General features: G+C 36.8%; 1 protein-coding gene across 3 annotated transcripts in view; it reads right to left on the bottom strand.

Moving 5' to 3' along the window:
• Alkbh8 (alkB homolog 8, tRNA methyltransferase) overlaps nt 1–25066 on the bottom strand; it is a 60781-nt gene that overhangs the window by 7347 nt on the left and 28368 nt on the right. For all 3 annotated transcript variants that reach the window (XM_036194041.1, XM_036194042.1, XM_036194043.1), the window contains exons 9-11: nt 19355–19506; nt 17358–17614; nt 10500–10649 (exon numbers count right to left, since the gene is read on the bottom strand). In XM_036194041.1, coding sequence (XP_036049934.1) covers nt 10500–10649; nt 17358–17614; nt 19355–19506 — 559 coding nt within the window. The remainder of the gene's footprint in view (nt 1–10499; nt 10650–17357; nt 17615–19354; nt 19507–25066) is intronic.

Here is a 25066-nt window from a genome sequence, read left to right as displayed (position 1 = left end):
TGGATGTCAATGTGTAGAAGGCTGCAAATAGATCCATATCTGTCACCGTGCACAATACTTAAGTCCAAGTGGATCAAAGACCTCAACAAAAATCCAGTTACTCTGAACCTGATAGAAGAGAAAGTAGGAAGTATGCTTGAATGCATTGGCACCAGAGATCACTTTCTAAATATAACACCAGTAGCACAGACACTGAGAGAAACAATCAATCAATGGGACCTGCTGAAACTGAGAAGCTTTTGTAGAGCAAAGGACATGGTCAACAAGACAAAGTGACAGCCTACAGAATGGGAAAAGGTCTTCACCAACCACATCTGACAGAGGGCTGATATCCAGAATATATAAAGAACTCAAGAAATTAGACATCAAAATGCCCAACAGTCCAATTAAGAAATGGGCTATAGAACTGGACAGAGAATTCTCAACAGAGGAAGTTCAAATGGCTGAAAGACATTTAAGGAATTGCTCAACATCCCTAATTATCCAGGAAATGCAAATCAAAATGACTCTGAGATACCACCTGTCAGAATGGCTAAGATCAAAAACACAGAAGACAGTTATGCTGGAGAGGATATGGAACAAGGGGAACTCTCCTCCACTGCTGGTGGGAATGCAAGCTTGTACAGCCTCTTTGGAAATCAATATGGTGCTTCCTTAGAAAATTGGGAATCCATCTCCCCAAGACCCAGCTTTAGCACTCTGGGGCATATGCCCAAGGAATGCTCAATCATACCACAAGGGCATTTGCTCAGCTATGATCATATCATCATTATTTGTAATAGCCAGAACCTGGAAACAATCTAGATGCCCTTCAACTGAAGAATGGATAAAGAAAATATGGTACATATACACAATGGAGTACTACTCAGCAGAGAAAAACAAAGACATCATGAGGTTTGCAGGCAAATGGATGGATCTAGAAAAAATCATCCTAAGTGAGGTAACCCAGACTCAGAAAGACAAACATGGTATGTACTCACTCATAGGAGGATACTAGATGTAAAACAAAGATGACTAGACTGCTACACAACTCCAGGGAGGCTACCTAGAAAATGGGACCCTAGGAAAGACACAGGGATCACCCAATGACAGAGAAATGGACAACAGTAGGAGTAATGGAGAGCAAGGTTTGAGGGAAAGAAAGCTTAGGGGAGCAGGAGATCCCAGATGGATCAAGAACAGAAAGGGAGAACAAGGAATAACAGACCATGATAAATGAAGACCACATGAGAACAGGAATAGGCAGAGTGCCAGAGAGGTCCCCTTAAATCCACAATGATACATCCTATGTAGACTACTGGCAATGGTCGAGATAAAGCCTGATCTGACCTAGTCTGGTGATCAGATGGCCAAATACCCTACCAGTCAAGCTGGAATTCTCATCCAATAACTGATGGAAGTGGATGCAGAGATCCCCAGCCAGGCCCCAGGTGGAGCTCCAGGTGTCCAATAGTTGAGAAAGAGGAGGGACTGTCAGAGCGTGAATTGTGGAGCCCAATATTGGAAAAAGCACAGGGATAAATAGCCAAACGCATGGAAGCACATGAATTATGAACCAAAGGCTGTGGAGCCCCCAGCTGGATCAGGCCCTCTGGATAAGTGAAACATTTGAATGGCTTGAACTGTTTGGGAGGCATCCAGGCTGTGGGACTGGGACCTGTCCTTAGTGCATGAGTTAGCTGTTTGGAACCTTGGGCTTACACAGGGACACTTTGCTCAGCCTGGAAGGAGGGTACTGGACCTGCCTGTACTGAATCCACCAGGTTTAAATGAATCCCCAGGGGAGTCTTGGCCCTGGAGGAGATGGGAATAGAGGGGAGGGGGTGTGGGGAAGGTGAGGGTGGGGGCGGGAGGGGAGAGGACAGGGAACCCATGGCTGATGTGTAAAATTAAAACAGAAATATAATAATAAAAAAATGAAAAAAGCCAAAATAATAACATAATAAAATGTCCAGAATCCAATAATAACAATAATAATGATAAACATGAGGTATATTGAAAGCAATCATGACCAAAGCCCAAAAACCAGAGGCAAAGACATACTAGGAAAATAAATCTGCAAACCAGAAGAAGGCACCAATTGTCCAGCTTTATCACTTTCCATCTTGGTCCCTTTAGACAAAGGGTCCCTTGAACGTAGAACTAGCTAGACTGCCTGCCAGACTACCAGCCAGTAACCACAGAAATCCTTCTGTCTCTCTCACTTCAGCATGGGAGTTACAAGTGTGTGGGTGAAGACCATGCCTAGCTTTTATGTGGGTGCTAGGTTCTGAACTCTGGTCTTCAAGCTTTCACATAAAATGCTCTGAACTACTGAGTCACCTCTCTAGCCCCAAAAATATTTCAGTAGATATAAAAGAAAGTGTGTATAACTACTGCTGAGGGAAAGAGAGAGGAGAGAGAGACATCCAGAGACAGCAATAGAGAGACAGAGACAGATACAGAGAGACAGAGATATTTTGATTTAATGAAATTCTTCGTTTTTTTCAGTAGAAAAATGAAGAGAACTTTCACTTATTTAACTCTGGAGTATGTTTTTCACAGTTTATATAGATTCTTTGTAATTATCACTTCCAGGAATACAAGAAAAGAAATGGCAAAATAGCTTTCCTTTCAGAAAGGCTGCCTGTCAAGGTCTGTTTTCAATTACTTATGTATTCTCAAAAACTTTACCCTCAGTTTTTATAGACAGAAAAGGAGATAACTATTATTATTTTCATTAGACTTAGGCACTTTCCTACCACCAATTAACCTTGAGGTAGGGCCCCTGTCGGTGCAGAGATACTCTGTCCACTATTATCTATCCTTTTATAAAAGATGTAAAGTTATATAACACAACTTTCTAAATCCATACAGTGTTTCAACAAGGCAACTGCTTGAATATTTGAAGAATGAATTCAAGTTCAGTAAGTAGGCTCCATGATCATCCCATTACTCAGGTGTTTTACTTTTTATATGGATTAAAACTAACATATTTAACAATGTTATTATTGGACTCATAAACTGTTTTGTAAGTTTCTCACATTTCTTCCAGTTGACTTGCTACTTGCTATAGTTTCTATTAACCCATTTAAAAACCAAGTAATGTACTACTTGGAAATGAGAGCGGGTTTACACAATTATTTTCATCTTAATGTTTTGTAGTTATTGCCCTCTATTTTCTGTACATGAGACAAAATTTAGTTAATCAAAATTAAATATACTAGCTATGTATATCAAATGTAATTAAGAATTAAACATTGTATATCTTGGGCTTGGGAGATGGCACTATAGGTAAAAAACTCTTGGCGCTACCTAATGATTATTGTAATATTTTGTTTGTATTCTGAAAAATAAATCTTGCCTGGAGTCGAGGGTGGAGATAGCCACTACTTAATCATAGAGGTCTAGAGGTCTGTGCAGAAACGAAACAGGAAGTAATAAGGCGAGGCGGAGACAGGATCTGTCTTTTTGGACTGGAATAATGGAAGAGGAAGGAAGCGAATGTGGCTGCACAGGTCCTGCTTCCCTAATCTTTCAGGATATTACTCTGATATCTGACTCCTAGATTTTACTGAAAAGATTAATTAGATTTATGCTTCATCTGGCACCCAACTTTTGGGGCACAAATTCACAAAAAAAAAGCTGCTGGCCAGTGGCTTTTCACACACCGGCACATACCAGAGCTGCATGTAGGAACTGTATCCAGTGGAGTCACCACACCATCAGATTGATTTCCCTTTCTTCCCGAAGTCCTCAGATCAATTTTGAGATGTTTCTGTTGCAGCCTCTCTATGCAAACTCCACAGGTGCTTGGGCTCCAAACACTGCTGGAGTTAGCCCCTCACCACCAGTCAGCTCTGCCTTCAGGTAGCTCTGTGCTTTAACTTTGTGCTGATCACATGGAGCTGTTTTCACACATTACCCCTTGAAGAAGGGTGGCTTTTGGCTCCTCCTCCCATGGGTTGTGGGCTTTCCCTGGACCCCCTCCTCAGACTGCTAACACTGTTCTCAGCTAGGCTGTTCTCCACTTAGACATGCTACACAGCAGCAACCAGCCTCACATTTTGCCATCATCATCAATAGATTTGGTGAGACAATTGGGAATTCTTAAAGAGGGGAAGTAGTTTATAAAAAAGAAAGAAAGAGTTTTTTCCCACATTAAAAAATGGAAAACACTATCACAATGGAGGGAGGTAGGTCTCTGTATAATTACATAATAGATGGTTTAAAAATGGAACAATTAGCTGGGCGGTGGTGGAGCATGCCTTTAATCCCAGCACTTGGGAGGCAGAGCCAGGTGGATCTCTGTGAGTTGGAGGCCAGCCTGGGCTACAAAGCAAGCTCCAAGGCAGGCACCAAAACTTCACAGAGAAACCCTGCCTCAAAAAAACAAAAAATAAATACATACATACATACATACATACATACATACATACATACATAAAATAAAAATAATTAAAATGGAACAATTAAATGGGGGATAAATAACTTGGATGGGATTTACATAATGTCGATTATAAACATTATCAGTTTGATAATTCTTGTTTTATCCCTAAATAAGTTGATATAAATGCCATGATACAGGCCCTAGAAATGGTTACTACTGATAATATGTAAGCCCTACAACTAATTACTAAAAAAAAAAAAAAAATACAATTTTGACTGATAACTTATAAGCACTAGAAAAACCTGTTAAAATAGATAATAGAGATATTCAGACACAGACAGAGGAATTTAAAGGAGAACCAACCTCACCACTACATTCTAAAATTAGAGAGGAACAGCCCAAGATTATCAAACAACCAGCCTTAAATTTATCACAGGAACAACTGCCAAATGACAGGTACCCCCAAGGCTATGAAAGAATTGACTGGATTACTGTGGAAATGTTAGATTTGAGGTAACTTAAGGAAACAAAAGTCTCATATGGCATGCATTCACCTTTTGTGAAGCAGATGTTAAATTTGTACTCAACTAGTAAAAAAATTACCCCAGAAGAATGGAAAGACTTGGTTGCAGCAGTATTAAAACCTGGTCCTCAATTATAGTGGAGGACCTGGCAGAAAGATGAGGCTAGGACCACTGAACAATGAAGTAGGGCTAAAGGTATTAAAATTTCCCATGAATAACTTCTTGGACAGTATGATTATGCTGATGTACAAAGACAGTCTTTATATGATGACCACACCCTGGTTCTATGCTACGCAGAAGCTTTGAATGCTTGGGAGAGAATTGAAGAAGTCAGAAAGAGAACTGAGTAATTTACCAAAGTTATACAGAGCCCAAAAGAAACCTTCACTGATTTTTTTACAAAGATTGACTTGAGCTGAAAATAGAATGATACCAAATTCAGAAACTAGACAAGTAATAATTGAATCTTTGGCTTTTGAAAATGCTAATTCACAATGCAAAAGGGTAATTAGGCCTTTAAAAGACAAAATCAGCACCCATAGATGAAGGAATCCAAGACACAGTCAATACTGAATCTCGTAAGTATGATGATGGTTGGATAGGAGAGGTGATTACCAGAGGCTTCAGGAAAAATCAAAATATCAGGTGTTTAAATTGTGACAAACAAGGGCACCTAAAAAGGTAGGCACAGCATTCCTAGAAACAATGTTTTTGTTTTTTGTTTTTTTGTTTTGTTTTGTTTGTTTTTGTAGGAATAATATAAATAGAAGTTCTCTGCCTTCTGGAGTATGCAGAAGGTATGGCAAAAGCTAACAATGGACAAATGAATGCAGCTCAACAAGGGACAAGTAAAGGATTTCTTGCAGGCCCCATGTCAAATTGGGTTCATTTCCCCCATTCCCTGTCACTATGGGGAGAACTCCTCCCCAGAACAATTAAAGGGCCCAATGCCTATTGTAAAACAACACACTGCTCTGGATGATAGGTCAACTTGAGAAAATAAGACCAAAATATCAAGAGAAACCATATAATATTATAAAAATTAGATTTGAATGAGAGACCTCTTGATTAGAAGAGGTGATGGTTCATAAACAGCATGACTACTCAATCTAAACTAACTTATAAGACTAACAAATGCTTTTTTTTTTTAATCAGCATATATGGCCAAAAGGGAAACTCCCCAAAGTTAGGGTGAGGGAGGGGCTTTGGTTTTGTCTTTCAAGGAGAATGAATGTATCGGGTAAGGAATTTGAAGACCACTGGATCTGAAGAGAAAGGACATATCATCCAGAGAAAATGTCCCAAGAAAAAGACTAAATTGGTCAATTGATATATCACAGTTCCAACAGGATAAAATTTCATAAATCTTCCCAAATGTTTATTTCTGCTGTTCTCTACAGGCACATAATGCAAATGGTCTTTTTGTAGTCCTAGTTCAATTAAAACTTAAACTTGGCTTTGGAGTTGGAGTGTAGCTCTCTCCTTCTCTAAACCCAAGCATGCTTGTTAAAGGAAAATCCAAAATCTGTCTTATGTCAGAAGAGCCACCTGTTATGGGACAAAAAAACACAAACAAACAAACAACAACAACAACAAAAACCCAAACCAAACTAATCTATTGCCATTAATCTCATTATCCTTTGGTTTTATTTTGACTCTTTAAAGCTTTTTTTAAAGGTATAAATATTATCTCAAAATTTATAATTTTATAATTTTATAAATTTATATACTTATAATATTAAATTTACTATATATATGTATATATAAACCTTTTTGTCATGATATTAATGGTCATATAGGGTACTAATACTAGAAAAAGGCTTCATCTAGCTTCCTGTACATGATTTTGAGTTTGAGTCCCTATCAGGTAACTAGGAATTAAGTTTTTGTACTCTGGATGCACATAACAAATTATGGTCCTTTAACCTCTTTGAGATCTGCTGCATATGACATTTAAAATGTTTAAGTTTTCTGCATTGAACCATGTACATTCTTAACAGCAACCTTTGATGTCCTCAAAAGGACGATGGGGCCTCACAAAGACAATTCCACCTGGACTATGGTAATGCCACTAAGCTGACAAACACTATCTAAAGATTAGCTTTGGATTACAAATTGCTCAGGACAATTTCAAGGGTCCCCCTAAAGATGCTGTTGCCCCAAGATAACAGGAAGTAATTTTAAGAACATGACACCCACATTCCCAAAAGGTGGAGTGGGTGGTTTTGGTTATTCAGTAGGTTACGGACATTTGACATGATTTAGGGGGGGTGGATACAAGTTGTTATTAGTAATGGTTTAAAAAAGAAAGCAAAAAAAGGAGATTCAGAGATCTTGTTCTGAAAAGAAAAAGGGGTTATAAAGAAATGATAGGATAAAAAGGTAGATTATTGAGTCTACTTTTAAACCAAAAAAGCAACTCCTAGTTTTAAATATTTTACATTGGCTTGGAATTTTGTATATTGATACAAATTTGAGGTTATTTTTGTTATACTGTATATATGTTATATAAATGATAGGATAAAAAGGTAGATTACTGAATCTACTTTTAAACAACAAAAAAAAAACCCAACTACTAGTTCTAAATATTTTACATTGATAAGGATTTTTGTACATTGATACAAATTTGAGGTTATTTTTGTTATACTGTATATATGTTCATACTCTTTTTTAAGATATTTTTATATATTGATACAAATTTAAGGTTATTTTTGCTAGACTATACTGTACATATATTTCTACTCTTGTTCAAGGTATTATGCCTATACAGCTCATTTAACAATGTCATATAAATTTCTAGTCCTTGAATGTTATTATTACAAACTATTTAGGATAATAAAGAAATACAGATTAGTAGTCATCTATTACAATCAAACTTGTAGTGAGGTTAGGTATGTTTTCAAGGTCAAGCAGAAATATAGTTTAGACAGGCAAGTGGTCATCAAACACTTCAGAGATCTACAAAATATGGCATTTCAGATGATTTAATAAGTTTGTTTTTGTTTTTGTTTTTAAAGACAATGAGACATGTCTGCTCGTGGCAGCATCAATCTACTTCAGAGAAGATGATGGGCATTGAAAAAAACTCCATATGGAGTTTAGTTCTTTGTGGCAAGAAACTGCCCATGCCTCAACTGCTTACAGTATACTGTTGAAATTAAACAAGCAGGACAGAAAAGAAAGTGACTGTTGAACTTCACCATGAAAAAGCGGGACACTCCTTCAAAAATCCGGCTTCCCAGAAAAGTCTGTCAGATATTCTAGGCCTGTACGCTAAAGAAGGATGTCCCAATGTTACAGAGGAACCTTGGGTGACTGTCCAGGCAGCCAGCTGTTTCTGTCATTTCCTAGTTTTAGAAGTTGTTTGCTCTGTACTTCCTGTTACTCAGGTAATATTAAGTCCTTCTCAGGTCTCTGATGGAGTTGATGACTAGATTGTTATAGTTATAGTTTTCCTTGTTATCAAACTTAGAAAAGAAACTCATTAAAGAGGTATAAAGTGTATAAGGTTGACAAACATAAAAAGATAGTTTTGGGTGGGTAATGCAAGTTAGAATAGAAAGTCAATTAGGTAGAATATTTTTGACTCACCAAAATAGGATAGATAATGGAGTATTTTCTCTGAATTTGTCAAATGTGAAAGGATTAGACATTGTTAATGTAATTATTGCCCATATATATATATATTATATATGTGTGTATAATTATTGAACTTATTGTATAAATTTTTCCTATGTTAGTTAAAACTTTCACTTTTTATTTAGACAAAAAGGGGGAATGTTGTGTGATTTTTGTTTGTATTCTGACAAATAAAGCTTGCTTGGAGTGAAAGGGTGGAGTTAGCCACTAGTTAACCACAGACGTCTGTAGGTCTGTACAGAGAGGAGACAGGAAGTGATAAGGTGTGGTGGAGACAGGTCTCAGGCTTTTTGGACTGGATGATCAGAAGAAGAAGGAAACAACTGTGGCTGCTCTCCTCCTTCTTTTTGATCTTTGACGTTTTTACCCTGATATCTGACTCCTGGTTTTTATTGATAAGATAATTAGATTTACACTTCAGATGATCTGAATTCAATTCCCAGAATCCATATGTTGGAAGAAGAGAATTCACTCTCAAAGCTATTCTCTGACCTACACACATACCCCATGGCAAGCGACACATCAACACCCACATACATAAATTCACTCTAAAGTAAGTAAATGCAAATAAAATTAAAATTTGATATATCACTATTTCAATTACTTTGCAATGACTTAGATTATAAATTAACATATTAAAACAACTATTATCCTATGTCCAGTCAAGAATAAAACAAGAAAAGACTTTTTTTTTTCTTTTAAAAAAATGAATGAATAAAACCTAAAGGACCTTAAACTAGGCTAATATGTCCATAAAACCAGAAAAAATTTCAATGAAGATATAAAATAAATTCTAGAATAGTACAAAACACATGAATTTCATAGTAAATTACATATATCTCCACAGAGAATTGCACTAGAATTCAAGCCAGCATAAATCACCAAGAATGAAGCAGAAATCTTAAAAAGGGTAGCAAAATGTAGAACATATTATCAATTTAGAATTCAAAGTATAGTCAAAATAATATTGTTTTAAATAAAGAGTTTAATGACACAAAAAGAGGATGTGCTACCAATATTTAAATACTTAGTACCTAAATAAATAAATACTTAAATAAAAATAGCAAAGAGAATTCTTCAAGCAAAAGAAAGCTAGTCTTTCAGAAACCTTTAAAAGTGCTTGAAAGGAAGACTAGAAAGAGTAAATATTGAAAAGTACAAATAAATATCAAGAGCTTAAAACAACAAAACTAATATAAAACAATACCACAGTGGACTTCAGAGGAGCTAAGTGGCGTTCTGATGACTTTCATTGCTAGGAGGGCTAAGCATAACAACTCAAGGTAGACTAAGGTCATGGGTAGATATTGGGTACCATGGTAACCACTAAAAATAACCAAAGACTATCTAACCAGCAAGCTAAGGGAAGAGGAAAAACTATAGTATGGCTATGAGGTAAGTAATCAAAGAGAACTGTTATCAGTTTTTGTCACTGTGGTAAAATGCCCAAGGAAAGCAATGTAAAAATGGAGATGTATTTTATCTCACAGACTTTCAGGTTTCATTCCATGGCCACTTGGCTTCTTGTTCCTAGGGCTATGATGGACTCATCGAAGAAGAGGGCATCCTGGCAGAGCTGCTCACCTGATGGCCGCCAGGCAGCAGATAGAAGGGGACCAGGAAGAGAATGCCATTCAAATTCACTTTACTGGTGAGAATGCCATTCAAATCAGGCCACACCTCCTCATAGTCTATACAGCATAAAGTAATCAATGAATTAACACATTGATGGAGTTAGCACCCTCATGACCCAATCACCTTCCAATAGAGCCACCAGCTTGGGGCCAAGCCTTCAACACATGAGCCTTTTTTATTTACTTTTGGAGGATACTTCATGTTGAAACCATGACAAAAACTAGAAAAATAAAAGAAAAAAATTTAAGGAAAGGCTTATATTGAGTCACATACACACAAACTTTTCCTGCCACTTTAGTTACAAGCTTTTACAGGGGAAAAGCAATACTCACAGCAGTTGAAAAATGGTGAATGACAGCAATGGAGATGCAAGCATCGAAAGACCCACTTCGGAATGGAACTGACAGTGCATCACAGACTAAGGCCTGAAACTGCCTCTCTCTACAAATGTCCACAAGGTTCTGGCTACGATCACAGCCAATCTGTGATAGGGAAAGAAATTTGTAACATTTAGTTTACATATCACAAGAGGTTTATTTCATACCTTAGACTACTCACAAATACTTCATATACACAAGCAAACAACCACATTACAAGTCATAAGAGTCAGTACCAAGTCATGACTATAGTCAGGAAAATCAGTCATTACCAAACAAAAAGAAGAGAATTTAGGCCAGATATGATGGCACATACCATTAATTCCAGCATGGTGGAGGCAGAGGCAGGCAAATCTCTACAATTTCAAGGCCAGCCAGTATTATGTAGTGAAAGCCTGTTTGTTTGTTTGTTTTTGTTGTTGTTTTTTGGTTTTTTATAATTGTTAAATATTATTCATTTTTTAAAGCTAGTGAGTATTTTTTTTTCTGTTAAACCCCTAGCCTTACAAAGAACAAAATGATGAATTCAGTTTGTAAAATTATGTTTGTTTAAATTTTTCTGTATAAGAAAACCATCCTAAGGGAATACGGTCACTAAAGGCAGCAAGCAGAGAAAATATTTCTACCTCCCCAAGCAGGTAAAGCCCAATAAGCCCCATGACCACCTCTGATTCTGCGAAAGTGTCTTAGGGCTTCCCATCTTCAACATAGCTTTCCTGTTTAGTAACATATATACAAACATCGAGCTCTTTATGGCACTATGTATACCCATGTGCATAAATGTGCTTATCTATACATATATAACTGTGAAATGCACATGTAAGCTATGAAAGTCATAGAAGGGACTCAAGAAACACTAACCAATCATTTAATAATTATTCCCAGACATTTCTTTATAACCCAGTCCAGTAATGAGTAATGCTTTTTAGTCTGTAAAAACTTGTAACCAGCCAGCCAGTGGTGGTGCATACCTTTAATCCCAGCATTCAGGAGTCAAGAGCAGGTGACTCTCTGTGGGTTCGAGGTGAGCCTGGTCTACAAATTGAGTTCCATAACAGCATAACTTTACTAGGTAAAATTCAATATGGGAATGTCCCAAGGGGCTACTAATAACAGCACTGGCACCATTTCTAACTCTTCCCTTTGTTTAAGATCAATGCCTGGCTGATCATATTTCTTTATTTTCATCCATATGCTATACAACTCAGCCAATAAGCACAAACTCAGAATGGAAACACCATTCAAATAATATACAGAGTTTTATGTTGGCCATATTTCCTTACACTTAAATTCAGATCAGAAATAATCATAAGCCATAAGTATGTTGAGTCGTAACCAACAACTGCATCTTACTAAGAGTCAACAGAAAGATATCCAGACTGACTATAAAACAAAGCTTTGAAAGCAGGGCTCAGTAGTTTATTCAGAAGGAAGTTGCTAATAACAACAAAGAAAACTGGAACAGTAGCCATGTAAAATAAGAGGAAATGTCTCTCTCCTTTTGCCAGATGCTTTTGACAGTTTGGATACAGCACACCTTTTCAATAACAAGAAAGCATAGACAATGTGTCACACAAATCCCACTGATGGAGAAGTGGGCCATGCCTGGCTCAAGACTTTCATCTTTTGTTTGTTTTGCTGGAGTCTTCCACAAAACATAGTTAAATCATGTTTTTCCTCTTCCTGCTATAAATACCAATGATAGTATCAGTATCAAGTATTTGAAATTCTTCATAATAATTCTATACAATGTCCACAATATAGCAGAAAGATGGCCTAATAATAAGCAAAAAACACAAACTCAAGAACTCTTGCAAAGCTCCATATTTCATAATGTTAGATGGAGATCAAGGACATAAAAATTTATATTAGGCTTAAAAATATTTTCTTTACTCTTCCCTACTTGTACGTATTACATGTATACATGTGTTCATGTGCAAGCATGATCACATGCATGTGTGTTAGTCCTTGCATTTCACCTTGCGTAATTTAGAGTCTCTTGTTTTACTGCAATGTACACCAGGCTAGCTGAACTACAACCTAAGAATTCTCCTGTCTCCATCTCCTATCTCACTGGAGGAGAGAGTGAACTACATTCACCTACCACATCTGGATTTTGTTTATTCTGAGGATTTCAACTCAGGTCAACTTGCTTGTATGACAAGTAATTTACCCACAGAGACTTCTCCCCAGTTAAACTTCTTTATTTTTAAAATGTTCAAAGAAAAATAAAACAAGCCAAAACCCTAAATGTGTGACTGTGAAAATATAATTAAAACATGAATAAAATCATTAAAATAAAGTTCCATTTTCTACTATTAAATTATCAAACATAACTTTTAGAGCAAGCAAGTAATTGATGCTTACCTTAGCAGGTGAGAAAGGAAAGGAAAAGAAAGAAACAAACAAACAAACAAAGCATCCACTTCAGAATGGACAGGGGACTGCACTAAGAAGGACTCCCCCACAGTTTTAAAATCAAAATGTTTCACAGTAATGGCAGTGTGATAAAAAAAAAAATCTGTCTTTACATAATGTTGACAGCACAAACGGGCATAGCCATTTAAAAAGCAATTAGTCATACTATCTTTAATTTTTAACATAAAAATGTCCACAGCTTTTAGCTCAATAACCACTCTTCTAAAATTCATTTTTAAAAATAACACAAATTATAGAAAAAGCTAACCAGGCTAAGAGCCACTAACCTGTATTGAATTCACCCAGACAGATTCTTTGTAACATATTTTGAGTTAGTTATATTTCCACAGTAGAGATGATGAAATTTTATGACACAGAAAGTTAGTAATTTGCTGAGAATAGACGACAGATTTACAAACCTGATCCTCTTATTCCCAAAATCTCTATTTTTTCTTCTTGTCACAATGTCTTTCAACATACATGTTTGCAAACAGTGAAAACTTATGTGTTTTATTATAGCATACATACTCAACAGGAAATCTACCCTCCTAATAAAACTAAGTGCACAATAGGTTATTTGTATGTGTGTATGCATGCATGTGCATGCGGCTGGAGGTGGACACTAGAACCCAGAACTCACATATGCTAAAGCACTGTGCCACAGACTTAAGGCCCCAGTCCTTCAGTTACTAAAAACAGCACTTAACTGACAACAACCATAAATACAGGAATGTCACCTAATATAAATATTCTAAACTCCAGAAACTTTAAGAGACAATTAATGTAAAAATGAGAAAAAGTGATATGCATTATCAAATTACATAAACTATGATATAAAATATTTATGGTAAAATCAATAAGAAAATATACTCATTATAAACTAGTTATTAGGGTAATAGGAATACAGGTAGGTAAATATCTTTCAGCAATATTCTGAATAGGGGCTTTGTTTTTCTTAAAAAGACACAATATTTGGGCTACAGAGCACTTGATACTGTTGCAGAGGGCATGGGTTTGATCGGCAGCACAAATACACGGTAGCTAATTATCTGTCACATAACTCCAGTTCCTGGGGATCCAATTCTCATTACTGGCATTTGATAACAACAGGTTTGCACATGGACATGTACATACACAACAGACAAAACACAAACATACATGAAATAAGTAAATACTTTTTTAAAAGAATATATATATATATATATATATATATATATATGTACATACATAAACACACAATTTTTAAAACTATGAAGATGATTCAGAGGTTAAAAGCACATACTGCTCTCACAGAGGATATAAGTTCAGTTCCAAGTACCCTCATCAGATGGCTAACAACCAACTCTAACTCCAGCTTCAGGGGATCCAATGGCCTCTTCTGGCCTATATAAACACTGCACTCACATACATAATTCCATATTCAGATACATGAATTAAAATTTTTAAATAATATTTATAAAAGAAAAAATCAGTTGTAGAGGAATCAAACTGGCAATATATAAAGTACAGAGAAATACAGTTAAAAAGCAAGAAAAAGAGGTACTAAAGTCTAGATTTGAATCCTGGCTTCAGTACAATATAACTTGAGGTTGGGTATTATGATATATCCAGCTGTGTTCATCACAAAATTGGATTGTAGCTTTCTCTTTTTGTTATTGTGTCTTAATATGGTTTTGGATCAGTGTAATACTGGCTTACTGAACAGATTGGGAATATCCCTTCACTCTCTATTTTGTGAAACAAGTTATGAAGAATTAGTATCAGAACTTCCTTGAAGTTTGATAGAATTCAACAGTAAATCTATCTGGTCCTGGGTGTTTCTTTCAGAGTAGGCTTTTGATTATAGCTTTGATCTCACCTATTAAAATGGGTCTGCAATACGTTCTATGTCTAATTTGGTATGCAACAAGAAATTCTACTTCATCTAGGTTTTCCAGTTCTTTAGAGTATCAATTTTCATAGTAATTTCTAATAACATTCTGAAATCATTGGAGTATGTGGTGAATGACACTCTTAATCTCCATTTTTAAAAATTAGTGTCTTCTCACTCTTGCTTTTTGGTCACAAAGCACAGTCCATTCTGAAACATTTGTGAAGAAGTTTTTAAGAAGTTAATATCCTGCAAGCATGGTGGTACACACCTTTAATCCTAGCACTGAAGAAGCAGAAGCAGAGAGATCTCTGTGAATTTGATGCCAGCCTGATCTACATAGCAGGTTCCAGGGAGGCCAAGTCTATATATAACATGTTGTTTTCCATGTTTTGTTTTTCAGTTTCTTTGCTTTGACATAGCCTAAATGCCCCTCAAGAACTGAGATTTTAGACATGTATCATCAAGTCTGGTTTGATTATCTTATTTTGAATTGTAGGATGGAATTTTATGTGACACATCAAAAACCTATTTCTTCGAGGTGAGCAAAATTAGTAGTCTATTCACAAACGAAAATTGAACTATATACATGACAACAATAAATGGATTTCACATTGTGTCTAGATGGAAAGCTACTTTTCATCTCCTCCTTATTGTCAGCTCTACTTTCCCTTAACTGCAGTAGTAGTTTTCCCTTTGTGTCAGTACAAAGTATCAAGGGTAGGGAAGGAAGGTAAGACTGTAAGCAATCTGAGGTATTTCAATAACTTGAATAGACTGACTCATTCATTTTCTCACTCTCTCCCTTCCCTCCCTCTTCCTTTCTCCTTCCAATATTCACCCCCAAGTTTGAGAAACAAAAATTCTAGTCATCACAGAGCAGTGATAATATGAATATTTACATCAAAGTCTACCACAGAAAGAACTTTCTTCACACAGCAAGAAGACAAAAAGTGGCTCAAAGAAAGAAATGATAACAAAAAGCAAACACTTCCAGAACTAGAAACAGCTTTAGTACTGGATTTGACATAGTAATTTTGGTAAAATTTTAAATCTATGAGGCGGTATTTAAAACAAATGAGCACTAGGTTTAGACCCAGAAGACACAGGAACAAGTCTATTATTCAGGTGTAGTGGCTGTGCTGAAGATGGATCAGTTGCCATTCAACAAATCATCATCAGTTGTTCTTGGCATTTTGACTAGTGGCTTTCTATAATAGTTTCCCTCTGCTGCAAAAAAACATCTTTGATGAAGTGCAAGAGGTGTACTTATATATGGCAGTTTCGAACCAGACTTTACTGTTTCTGTTTTTGTGCTTTCCAGGTAGTAGTTCCTTGTCATAGTATATACTGTTATTTAGGCCATGGCAGACTAAAAGTTAAGAGACATGTCAAATTTTTTTTTCCTTTTAAGTGTGTGTGTGTGTGTGTGTGTGTGTGTGTGTGTGTGTGTGTGCGCGCGCGTCTGTATGTTCGCATGTGGGTAAGTGTGCATGTGTTCATGTAAGTATGAAGACAATAGGTCCGCCTCAGGGGTCATTCCTCAAGAGCTGTCCATCTTGTTTTTTAAGACAAAATCTCTCAATGACACCTGGGGCTCGCTGATTAAGCTAGAATGCTTGGTTACTGAGCCTGAGGAACCACATCACTGTCCCCAGCACTGGGATCACAATCATATGCCACCATACTCAGCTTTTTATGTGGGTGCTTGGGGATTGAACTCAGGTTCTCATGCTTCTGTGGCAAGCATTTTATCTACTGTGGTATCATCCCAAGACTCCTCCAACTCTTTTTCATGTACCTAGATATTTGTGAGCATTATATTCTTTGCAACTTTTTCCCATCTTTAGGTTTTACTTTTTAATGTGATCATCAATAAACTATTTCATGATTACAAACTATAGATTAGAAAGGCCTCCTAACAGGGGAAAGGTAAAGCAGATGCACAAAGCAGAAAAATTGTGGAAGAGGCAGAAAGGTTTTAAGAGCCAGAGGAACAGGATATCTGCTGTAATACAGCATCTTCTATATATGACAGGGAAGCTGCACCCATGGAATCTCAACAATATGGCTGACTAAATATGGCTAGACCTGAACAATGACAACACACCTGACATGTTAATGTGGATGGGAGAAATTTCACAAGGCCCCATTAAAGCATGAAGAGCTATAGGCAATTAGTGACTATTGAGAGAGGGAGAATCAATCTTCTTCAAGGAGTGCCCCTCGTAGGTTATGTAATCCCAAATCCTAAACACACACACATACACATATATACACACAAACACAAATAAACACACACATGCAATAATAAATTGACTCAGCAGGCTGTATTTATATATACATATAAATACTTATGTAATAATAACAGTTAAATAAGAGGTCATAAACTAAAAAGGGAGGGAAACATAGGAGGAATTGAAATTGGGAGAGGGAGGAACGAAAATAATGTTAAATACAGTACACACATATGAACCGCCCCCCATTTTTTTCAAATTAAAAAAACAGGAGCAGCAGTTACTTACCATATATAACTCCTTGTTGATGCCAAGGTACTTTCCATTTCCACATCCAATATCTGCCACTATAGAACCACTTGGCAAAGCCTTCAGGAATTCCACGATGCGTGGCCATGGGCTGTGCCTTGTGCTGCTGAAGTGTCTTGCAATCAAATCATACACATGATGAACATGTTCTCGCTCCAGCTGCCATGCTTCTTTATTGCTCTCTGGAAGGGAGGGAGGTGTGGCCTTCCTCTGTCTGTCGCAGACCGAGGAGTAACCTAAACGAGAAGAGAAAGCTCTGTATCCAGGTGTGATGGCACATGCCTATAACTCTACCACTTGAGTCTGAGCAGCAGGACCACCAAGAATTTGAAGGCACTCTGCGAATTCCACGCTGCCCAGGCTAAAGAGTGAAACACGTCTCAATTAATCAATCAATAATAAATAAATAAATAATAAATCAAAACTAAATTTATTAAATAATAAGTAAAGCAATGTTAACTTTATTTTTATGTAAAAGGCTAGGGTATCCATATATGAACAGGGTCTAGGACTAGTTAATGGTTGCTAGGGGAAGAGGTGTCATTTTCTTCAGTTATGTAGCTACTAATAAGTTGTCCATGCTTCAGAAAATAATTCTACACCACACACAAGCAAGTAATTCTAAGTAAACATTATTGGTCAGAAAACAAAACAAAACAAACAAACAAAAAAAAAAAAAGCAAGAATTTGGGGGATGTTGGGAAGAAGAGAGTCAGTGGGAGAAGAGTAACGGTGAGTGGAAATGAACAAAATTTACTATATATGCATGAAACTGTCAAAGAAAGAGGAAAGAAAAGGAGAAAAAAATCTGCAAACTGAATAAAAAGACTAAGTGAAATGCTTTTAGTGTTTTACTTACAATTAATAACTTTCCACATCAAAGAAATATTTGTATAAGAAACCTAGCTTCTCTGTCCAACTGAATTTTTAAGTAGCTCAAAAACTAGAGCTTTGCTTTAGTTTCTGTACCTTATAAGGCTGCCAGTAGTGAGAGACTCATCAAATTCCAAACATCTTTAAAGTATCGCACTTTTTGACCTATTGACAGTGTTAGCAAAATACATAAAAACTCATTTTCAGCCTCACAAATACAGTGATTTCAAGTTTTTTTTTAACAGGATTATCATCTTCAGGTCTAAGAGGCTTTGCACTTTAATATTTATTTGTATTTTTATTCATGTATATATGTCTGTGTGTGTATGCCATGGAGGAGGGGGGTGCCTGTGGAGTCCAGAAGGTATCATATCCTTTGGAGATGGGAAACAGCCCAACAACATGAGCACTGGGAAGAAGCAAACTCAGATCCCCCAAAAGAGCTACAGCTGAACCATGTCTCCAGCCCTGAGAGAAAAGATTTTTTTATTTATTTAAGATTGCATCTAAATATAATGGTTATTGTTACAGGCTATGCCAAATTGAAACATCTGTGATATGAAAAGCATTCTCTGATTCCTGTCATTACAAATTATCATTTATAAAGTAAAAGAATTTTATGTTGAGTCCATGAAATTAATCTAGGGAAGAACACACTCACATAAACAAGTCAGAACAACATCCTATGTGTGCAGCTCTTTTTAGATCCTTCCAGGTTTTCAAACTGACTAGAATATAAACCTCTACTTACTCCCCTAGAGTCGGTCATCTCCAACTTCTCTGTTGGGATTAAAAAAGAAAAATCAAGAGCCTGACAAGCCTTTCCAACAAAAGCCATTTCTGCACAATTAATGCCTTACAATCCCAACACTCTTAGCTATTACTTTAAAAACTAAAGCATTTTCTTGACACTCAACCATGCTAAAGGACCAAATATCAGGTAAATCAATGATAAAACATAGCCTCTGCCTTCAAAGAATATAAACACTAATAAAGGTAGCTTGGAGAAGTGCTAGGAAAGCCTAACACAGACAGCAGATCTCATGGAGAAGTTAAGAAAAAGCTCTACTGCTGTTGTAGCACAGATGAAACTAGAGACTTACTACAATTGCAGGGCATACGCCTCACTTTCCTGAACGTAAATGATGTTCGAATTCCCCGCTTGCTTAAAGTCAGGTCTCCAATGTCACTGGTGATTATTCCACCTTTGAACTGCTCAGATGCTTGGACAGTATCAAATTTTCTGGGTGTAATTCTGAAGGCAACAAATTAAATAACTTAATTGGCATTATAGTGACAACAATATTTAGGCAACACTACAAATGTTGGTATTAACATACCTTTTCAAATCTATGACACTCTACAATGTAGTTGGGAAAGAATGTTCATATAGCATTTTGGGATTTTGTTTTATTTTTTTCCAAAATATTATCAAGTTGGTTTCCTATGCTGCCATGCTTATTTCAATTTATTCTCCCTTTCACCAAAGATCTTAACAAGCAAATCAATAGTTGGTATACTGTTTGTTTTCTCTTTCACTTTCTTCCCCATCTCTGACTACCTCCACCTTTTCCTCCATCTCGTTCCATATCACGCAAATGCACACACACACACTGTCAGTCAGTCACTCTGAATATAATAAATGTTAACAGCAACCTTAAAAATTGTTGAGATTTATTTTTCTTTCTCCTAAAAATATAACAAAGAATGTTCATTTCATACACCAGCTTTAAACATCAGTATGACTTACAATCCAAACTTTCAGAAATAACTACTGTTGATATTTAAGGACATAAGATACTTTCAATATAAAAAAAAAAATGGTGATCAAAATGGTTATCTGAGAAGTATTATGGAATACTTTTTTGTACACTGTGAAGATGTGTCACTGACTGGTTTAATAAAAAGCTGAATGGCTCACAGCTAGACAGGATTTCTAGGCAGAAAGGATGCTGGGAAGAAGAAGAGGGGATGGCAGGAAACTCAGAGGAAGCAGCATGGGCAATACAGAGTAAAGGCAACCAAGCAATATAAAAAAACATGATTAAAACATATGAGTTAATTTGAGTTATAAGAGCTAGTCTGGAAATAAACCTAAGCTATCGGCCAAGCTTTTACAATCAATAATAGTCACTGGTGAGCTAACAGTTCCACCGAAAAGTCCAACTACAAAGAACCTTTACCATATCCAAGAATAGATTAAATGTTTTCACAACACATATATGCAAAGTAATTTCTTATTCTGCACTTACTATAATGCCATTATTCTTAAAACTTTAAGAATGAGCAACAACATAAAGAGCCTGAACCCAAAAAGAAAACATGCTTATTTTCAAAATTCTATGAATATTTGAGAAAATGGATTAAACTGCATTTAAGAGCAAATATTTTAATGGCCGTGAAAAAGAATCAAAATCAGTCCATTTAATTTTAATAACTCAAACTTAGGGCAGGTTGTTCTTTACTTCCCTAAACCCAATATTCAGGGTTGTTCTTAGTGCTACAACAGAACACCAGCTGCAGCTTTCCCTCACCACTGGCTGTCTATACCTCCTGTGAATCCCACCACCTCACCCTGGCCTTTGCCTCTTTGTGGTGTCCCAACCTCCAACTCTGGCAAACACCCCAGTTCAACCATAGGCCACACCTATCTCTACTTTCTCTAACAGAATACCAGTTGCAGCCTGTCCCCCCTCTGTCGAATCCCACAGACCATCCCACCCTGGCCTCTCCTCACTGTGCCCCAGCCTTCAACTTGGGCAGACAACACCTACTCAACCACCCAGCCCCCAACAAAAGTGGACAATAAATGCCCAACCACAGGCCACACCATCAGAAGACCAGGAAGGCTGCTGACAGACATTGTCCAGTCTCCCTGCTTCCCAAGACCCAATCCTCAGGGTCAGCCACAGCTCTGCAACAGGACACAAGCTGCAGCCTTGCCTTGCCCATGACCAAAGAAAGCCAGGAAAACAAAAACAAACAATTGGAGGAAATGAATAAATAACTTAAAGAAAGCCAAGAAAAACCAAACAAACAGTTGAAGGAAATAAATTAATACTGTTCAAGACCTGAAAATGGAAATAGAAAAAAAAAATTAAAGAAGTCACAAACTGAGGGAATTCTGGGAATGAAAAATTTAGGAATACAAACAGGAACTATAGAGGCAAGCTTCATCTACAGAACACAAGAAATGGAAGAGTACTGAAGATATGGTAGAAGAAATGGATACACCAAAGAAAATGTTAAATCTAAAATATTTCTGACTCAAAACATTCAGGAAATCTGGGAAACTATGAACAGACCTAACCTGAGGATATAGGAATAGAGGAAGGAGAAAATTCCCAGCTCAAAGGCACAAAAAATATTTTTCAACAAAATCATAGAAGAAAAATTTTCTAAACAGGAAATACCTATGATGGCACAAGAAACATAAATAATACAAAATAGATTGAACCAAAAAAGAAAGTACCATCACCACATAATAATCAAAACATCAAACATACAGAACAAAGAAAAAATATTAAAAGTTGCAAAGGAAAAAGACCAAGTATCATATGAAAGCAGACTTAACAGAATTACACCTGATTTCTCAATAGAGACTCTAAAAGCAAAAAGGGGCTTGAAGAGCTTTGCTGCAGGCTCTAAGAGACCATAGATGCCAGTTCAGCTTATTATACCCAGCAATATTTTCAATCACCATAAATGGAAAAAATAAGTTGTTCCTTGATAAAGTCAAATTTAAATGATATCTAGCTACAAATCCAGCCTTACAGAAGGTGCTAGAAAAAAATCCAAAGCAAGGATATTAACTACACCCATAAAAACACAGGAAATAAATAGTCTCACACTAGCAAAACCAAGAGAAGGGAAACACACACACACATACACACAAACCACACACTGACACACAATACACACACCACCAACAACAACAATAAACTAACAGGAATTAACAGTCATTGGTCATTAATAGATACCTCTCAATATCAATGGTCTCGATTCTCTAATAAGACAAAGAATAACAGAATGGGTTAAAAAACAGGATCCATTCTTCTGCTGTATACAAGAAACACACCTCAACATCAAAGACAGGTATTACCTCAGGGTATAGGGTTGGAAAATAATATTCCAGATAAATGGACCTAAGAAGCATGGGTGTAGTCATGATAATATCTAACAAAATAGACTTCAAACTAAAATTAATCAAAAGAAATGGGGAAGGACACCACATATTCATCAAAGGAAAAATCTGCCAAGATAACTTCCCAAATATTTTTTTTAACTATGCCCCGAATAAAAGCTCCCCATCCCATTTGTGAAAGAAATACCAGGAAAGCTTAAATCATACATCTACCCTCACAAACTGATAGACATCAACATGCCTCTCACCAATGAACAGGTAGGTCATCCAGACAAAAACTAAACAAGAAAATGCGGGAGCTAACAGACATTATAAACCAAATGAACCAGATATTTACAGAGCATTCCACCTTCGTGTCAGTATTTCATAGAATTTACTCCAAAATTGAGCACATACTTGGACACAAGAGTCTCAACAGATACAAGAAAATTGAAATAACTATCTGCACCCTATCAAACCACTATGGATTAAAAATGGATATAAACAACAGCAAAAACAACAGAAAGCTTACAAACTCATGGAAACTGAATACGTCTCTACTAAATGAAAAAATAGTTGAAGGCAGGAATAAAGAAAGAATTGAATGAAAAAATATACAACATATCCAAACTTATGGGATACAATGAAAGTAGTGCTAAAAGGAAAGTTCATAGCACTAATTCTCTACATAACAAAATTGGAAAGATCTCATATAGCAAATTAACAGCACACCTGAAAGCTCTAGAGCAAAAAGAAGCAAGTACATCCAAGAGGAGTAGATAGCAAGAAATAATCAAACTGAGGGTTGAAATTAATAAAATAGAAACAAAGTGAACTGTGCAAAGAATCACCTTTAATTCCAGCAGGTGGGAGGCAGAAGCAGGCAGATCTCTCTAAGTTTGAAGCCAGCCTGGCTACAAAGAGAGACCTTGTCTTGAAATACCAAAGAAAAAGAAAGAAAGAAATAAGAAATAAAGTAAAAAGGAATCAATGAAACAAAGAGTAGGTTCTTTGAGAAAAGCAACAAGATAGACAAACTCTTATCCAAATGAACTAAAGCACAGAGAATTTTCAAATGAATAAAGTCATGAATGAAAAGGGGGCATAACAACAGACACCAAGGAAATCAGAGAATCACAAGGACATACTTTAAAAATTTGAACTCCACTAAATTGGAAAATCTAAAAGAAATGGATAATATTCTCAATATACACCACATACCAAAATTAAATAAAGCTAGCATAAACAATTTAGATCTATAACCCCTACTGAAATAGAGGTAGTCATTAAATCTCCCAACCAAAAGAAGCACAGGGCCAAATGGTTTTAGTGCAGAATTCAACCACACTATCCAAGAAGAGCTAATGCCAATACTCCACAAATTATTCACAAAATAGAAACAGAAGGATCAATGTCCAATGTAGATGGAACTATCTTGTTAAATAAGAAACACAGAAACAATTGCAGAGTTAAAAACCACGAGGTCAGAGCAAGAGCGGAAAACCTTACCCTTCACTGCTTCTGCTGTCCTTCCTCTCCACAAAAGACCTACTTCTGTGTGTTCTGTCTTTTTTTATAGACTTTCTGTTCTGTTTTCTCATTGGTTGTAAACCCAGCCACATGACCTCCTCGTCACTGCCTGTTTGTACAGACCTCCAGGTCTTCTATGGTTGGTATTGAGATTAAGGGTGTGTGTCTGCCATGCTGGCTGTGTCCTTGAACACACAGAGATCTACCTAGCTCTGCCTCCCAAGTGCTGGAATTAAAGGTGTACACTACCACCTCCCAGCCTAGTAGATAACAAGAAGCCTGCAGCCATACAGCTTCTAAACAATGTAAGTTTCTGTGTGTTTACTTGGTTGGTTCTGAGCGTCTGTGGGCCTGGCGGGTGAGAGAGATTTGTCCTGACTGTGGGCCTGGCAGAAAAACTCTAACTACAAATGACGCCCAACATGTTGGCAAGAGTTTCCACCTAAAACCTGAGAAAAAAAGATTCTAAAACAGAGCTAAAAACAGCTTCCTAGTTGTCTCTCTCAAGTTAGCAGCAGCCTGCCGGTTTGAGCTACTATGGTGGGTTCCTGGATTGTGCTTCTGACCTGCAGTGTTGTGGGAATGAGGAGTCTACAAGCAACACTTTACTCTGCTACGTGGTAGATTTAGCCTTTGCTAGTTAAAAAAAAAAAAGTCTCTGGGCTATGCACTGCTTTGATAGAACTACTTCTGATAGTTGATGGTACATATGGCTCCAGACCCACAGCTGGCAGTAAACTGTACCACCACCATGTTGGGAAGCTGAGGTGGGTGGAACCAGCAGCCACAGGGGCGTTTCAATCTTACAAAGATGATATTACACAGAGAATCTGGTTTGTGTTGTCTTGGGGATTTTTAATTGCAGATAAAGATTTGCTCATAAAAGCTGTTGAGTTAAATAAATTTGTAAATTTTAAAGGTACCTTGACTTCAAAATTTGGATATAAGGATATGTTGCTTTGGAAAAGAGTCTCTGCTTTTGTTTCCACAGAAAGCCAGAGGCTATGGATTTGTTCCAGATTAAGATACATCAGGTTTGATCAGCCAAGACCACCTGAAAGGTCTCCGATGACACCACAGCCCAGATGATCCAACATCCAGAATGGTTTCAAGGAAACTGGCTCAGAGGTTCACCCGCACGGGCTACTCCATAATCCTAAAA

The sequence above is a fragment of the Onychomys torridus genome, chromosome 7, assembly GCF_903995425.1.
Source record: "Onychomys torridus chromosome 7, mOncTor1.1, whole genome shotgun sequence".
In the NCBI taxonomy this organism is placed as follows: domain Eukaryota; kingdom Metazoa; phylum Chordata; class Mammalia; order Rodentia; family Cricetidae; genus Onychomys; species Onychomys torridus.
The sequence above is the reverse complement of the archived record's forward strand: the minus strand, read 5'-3'. Positions and strand labels throughout refer to the sequence as shown.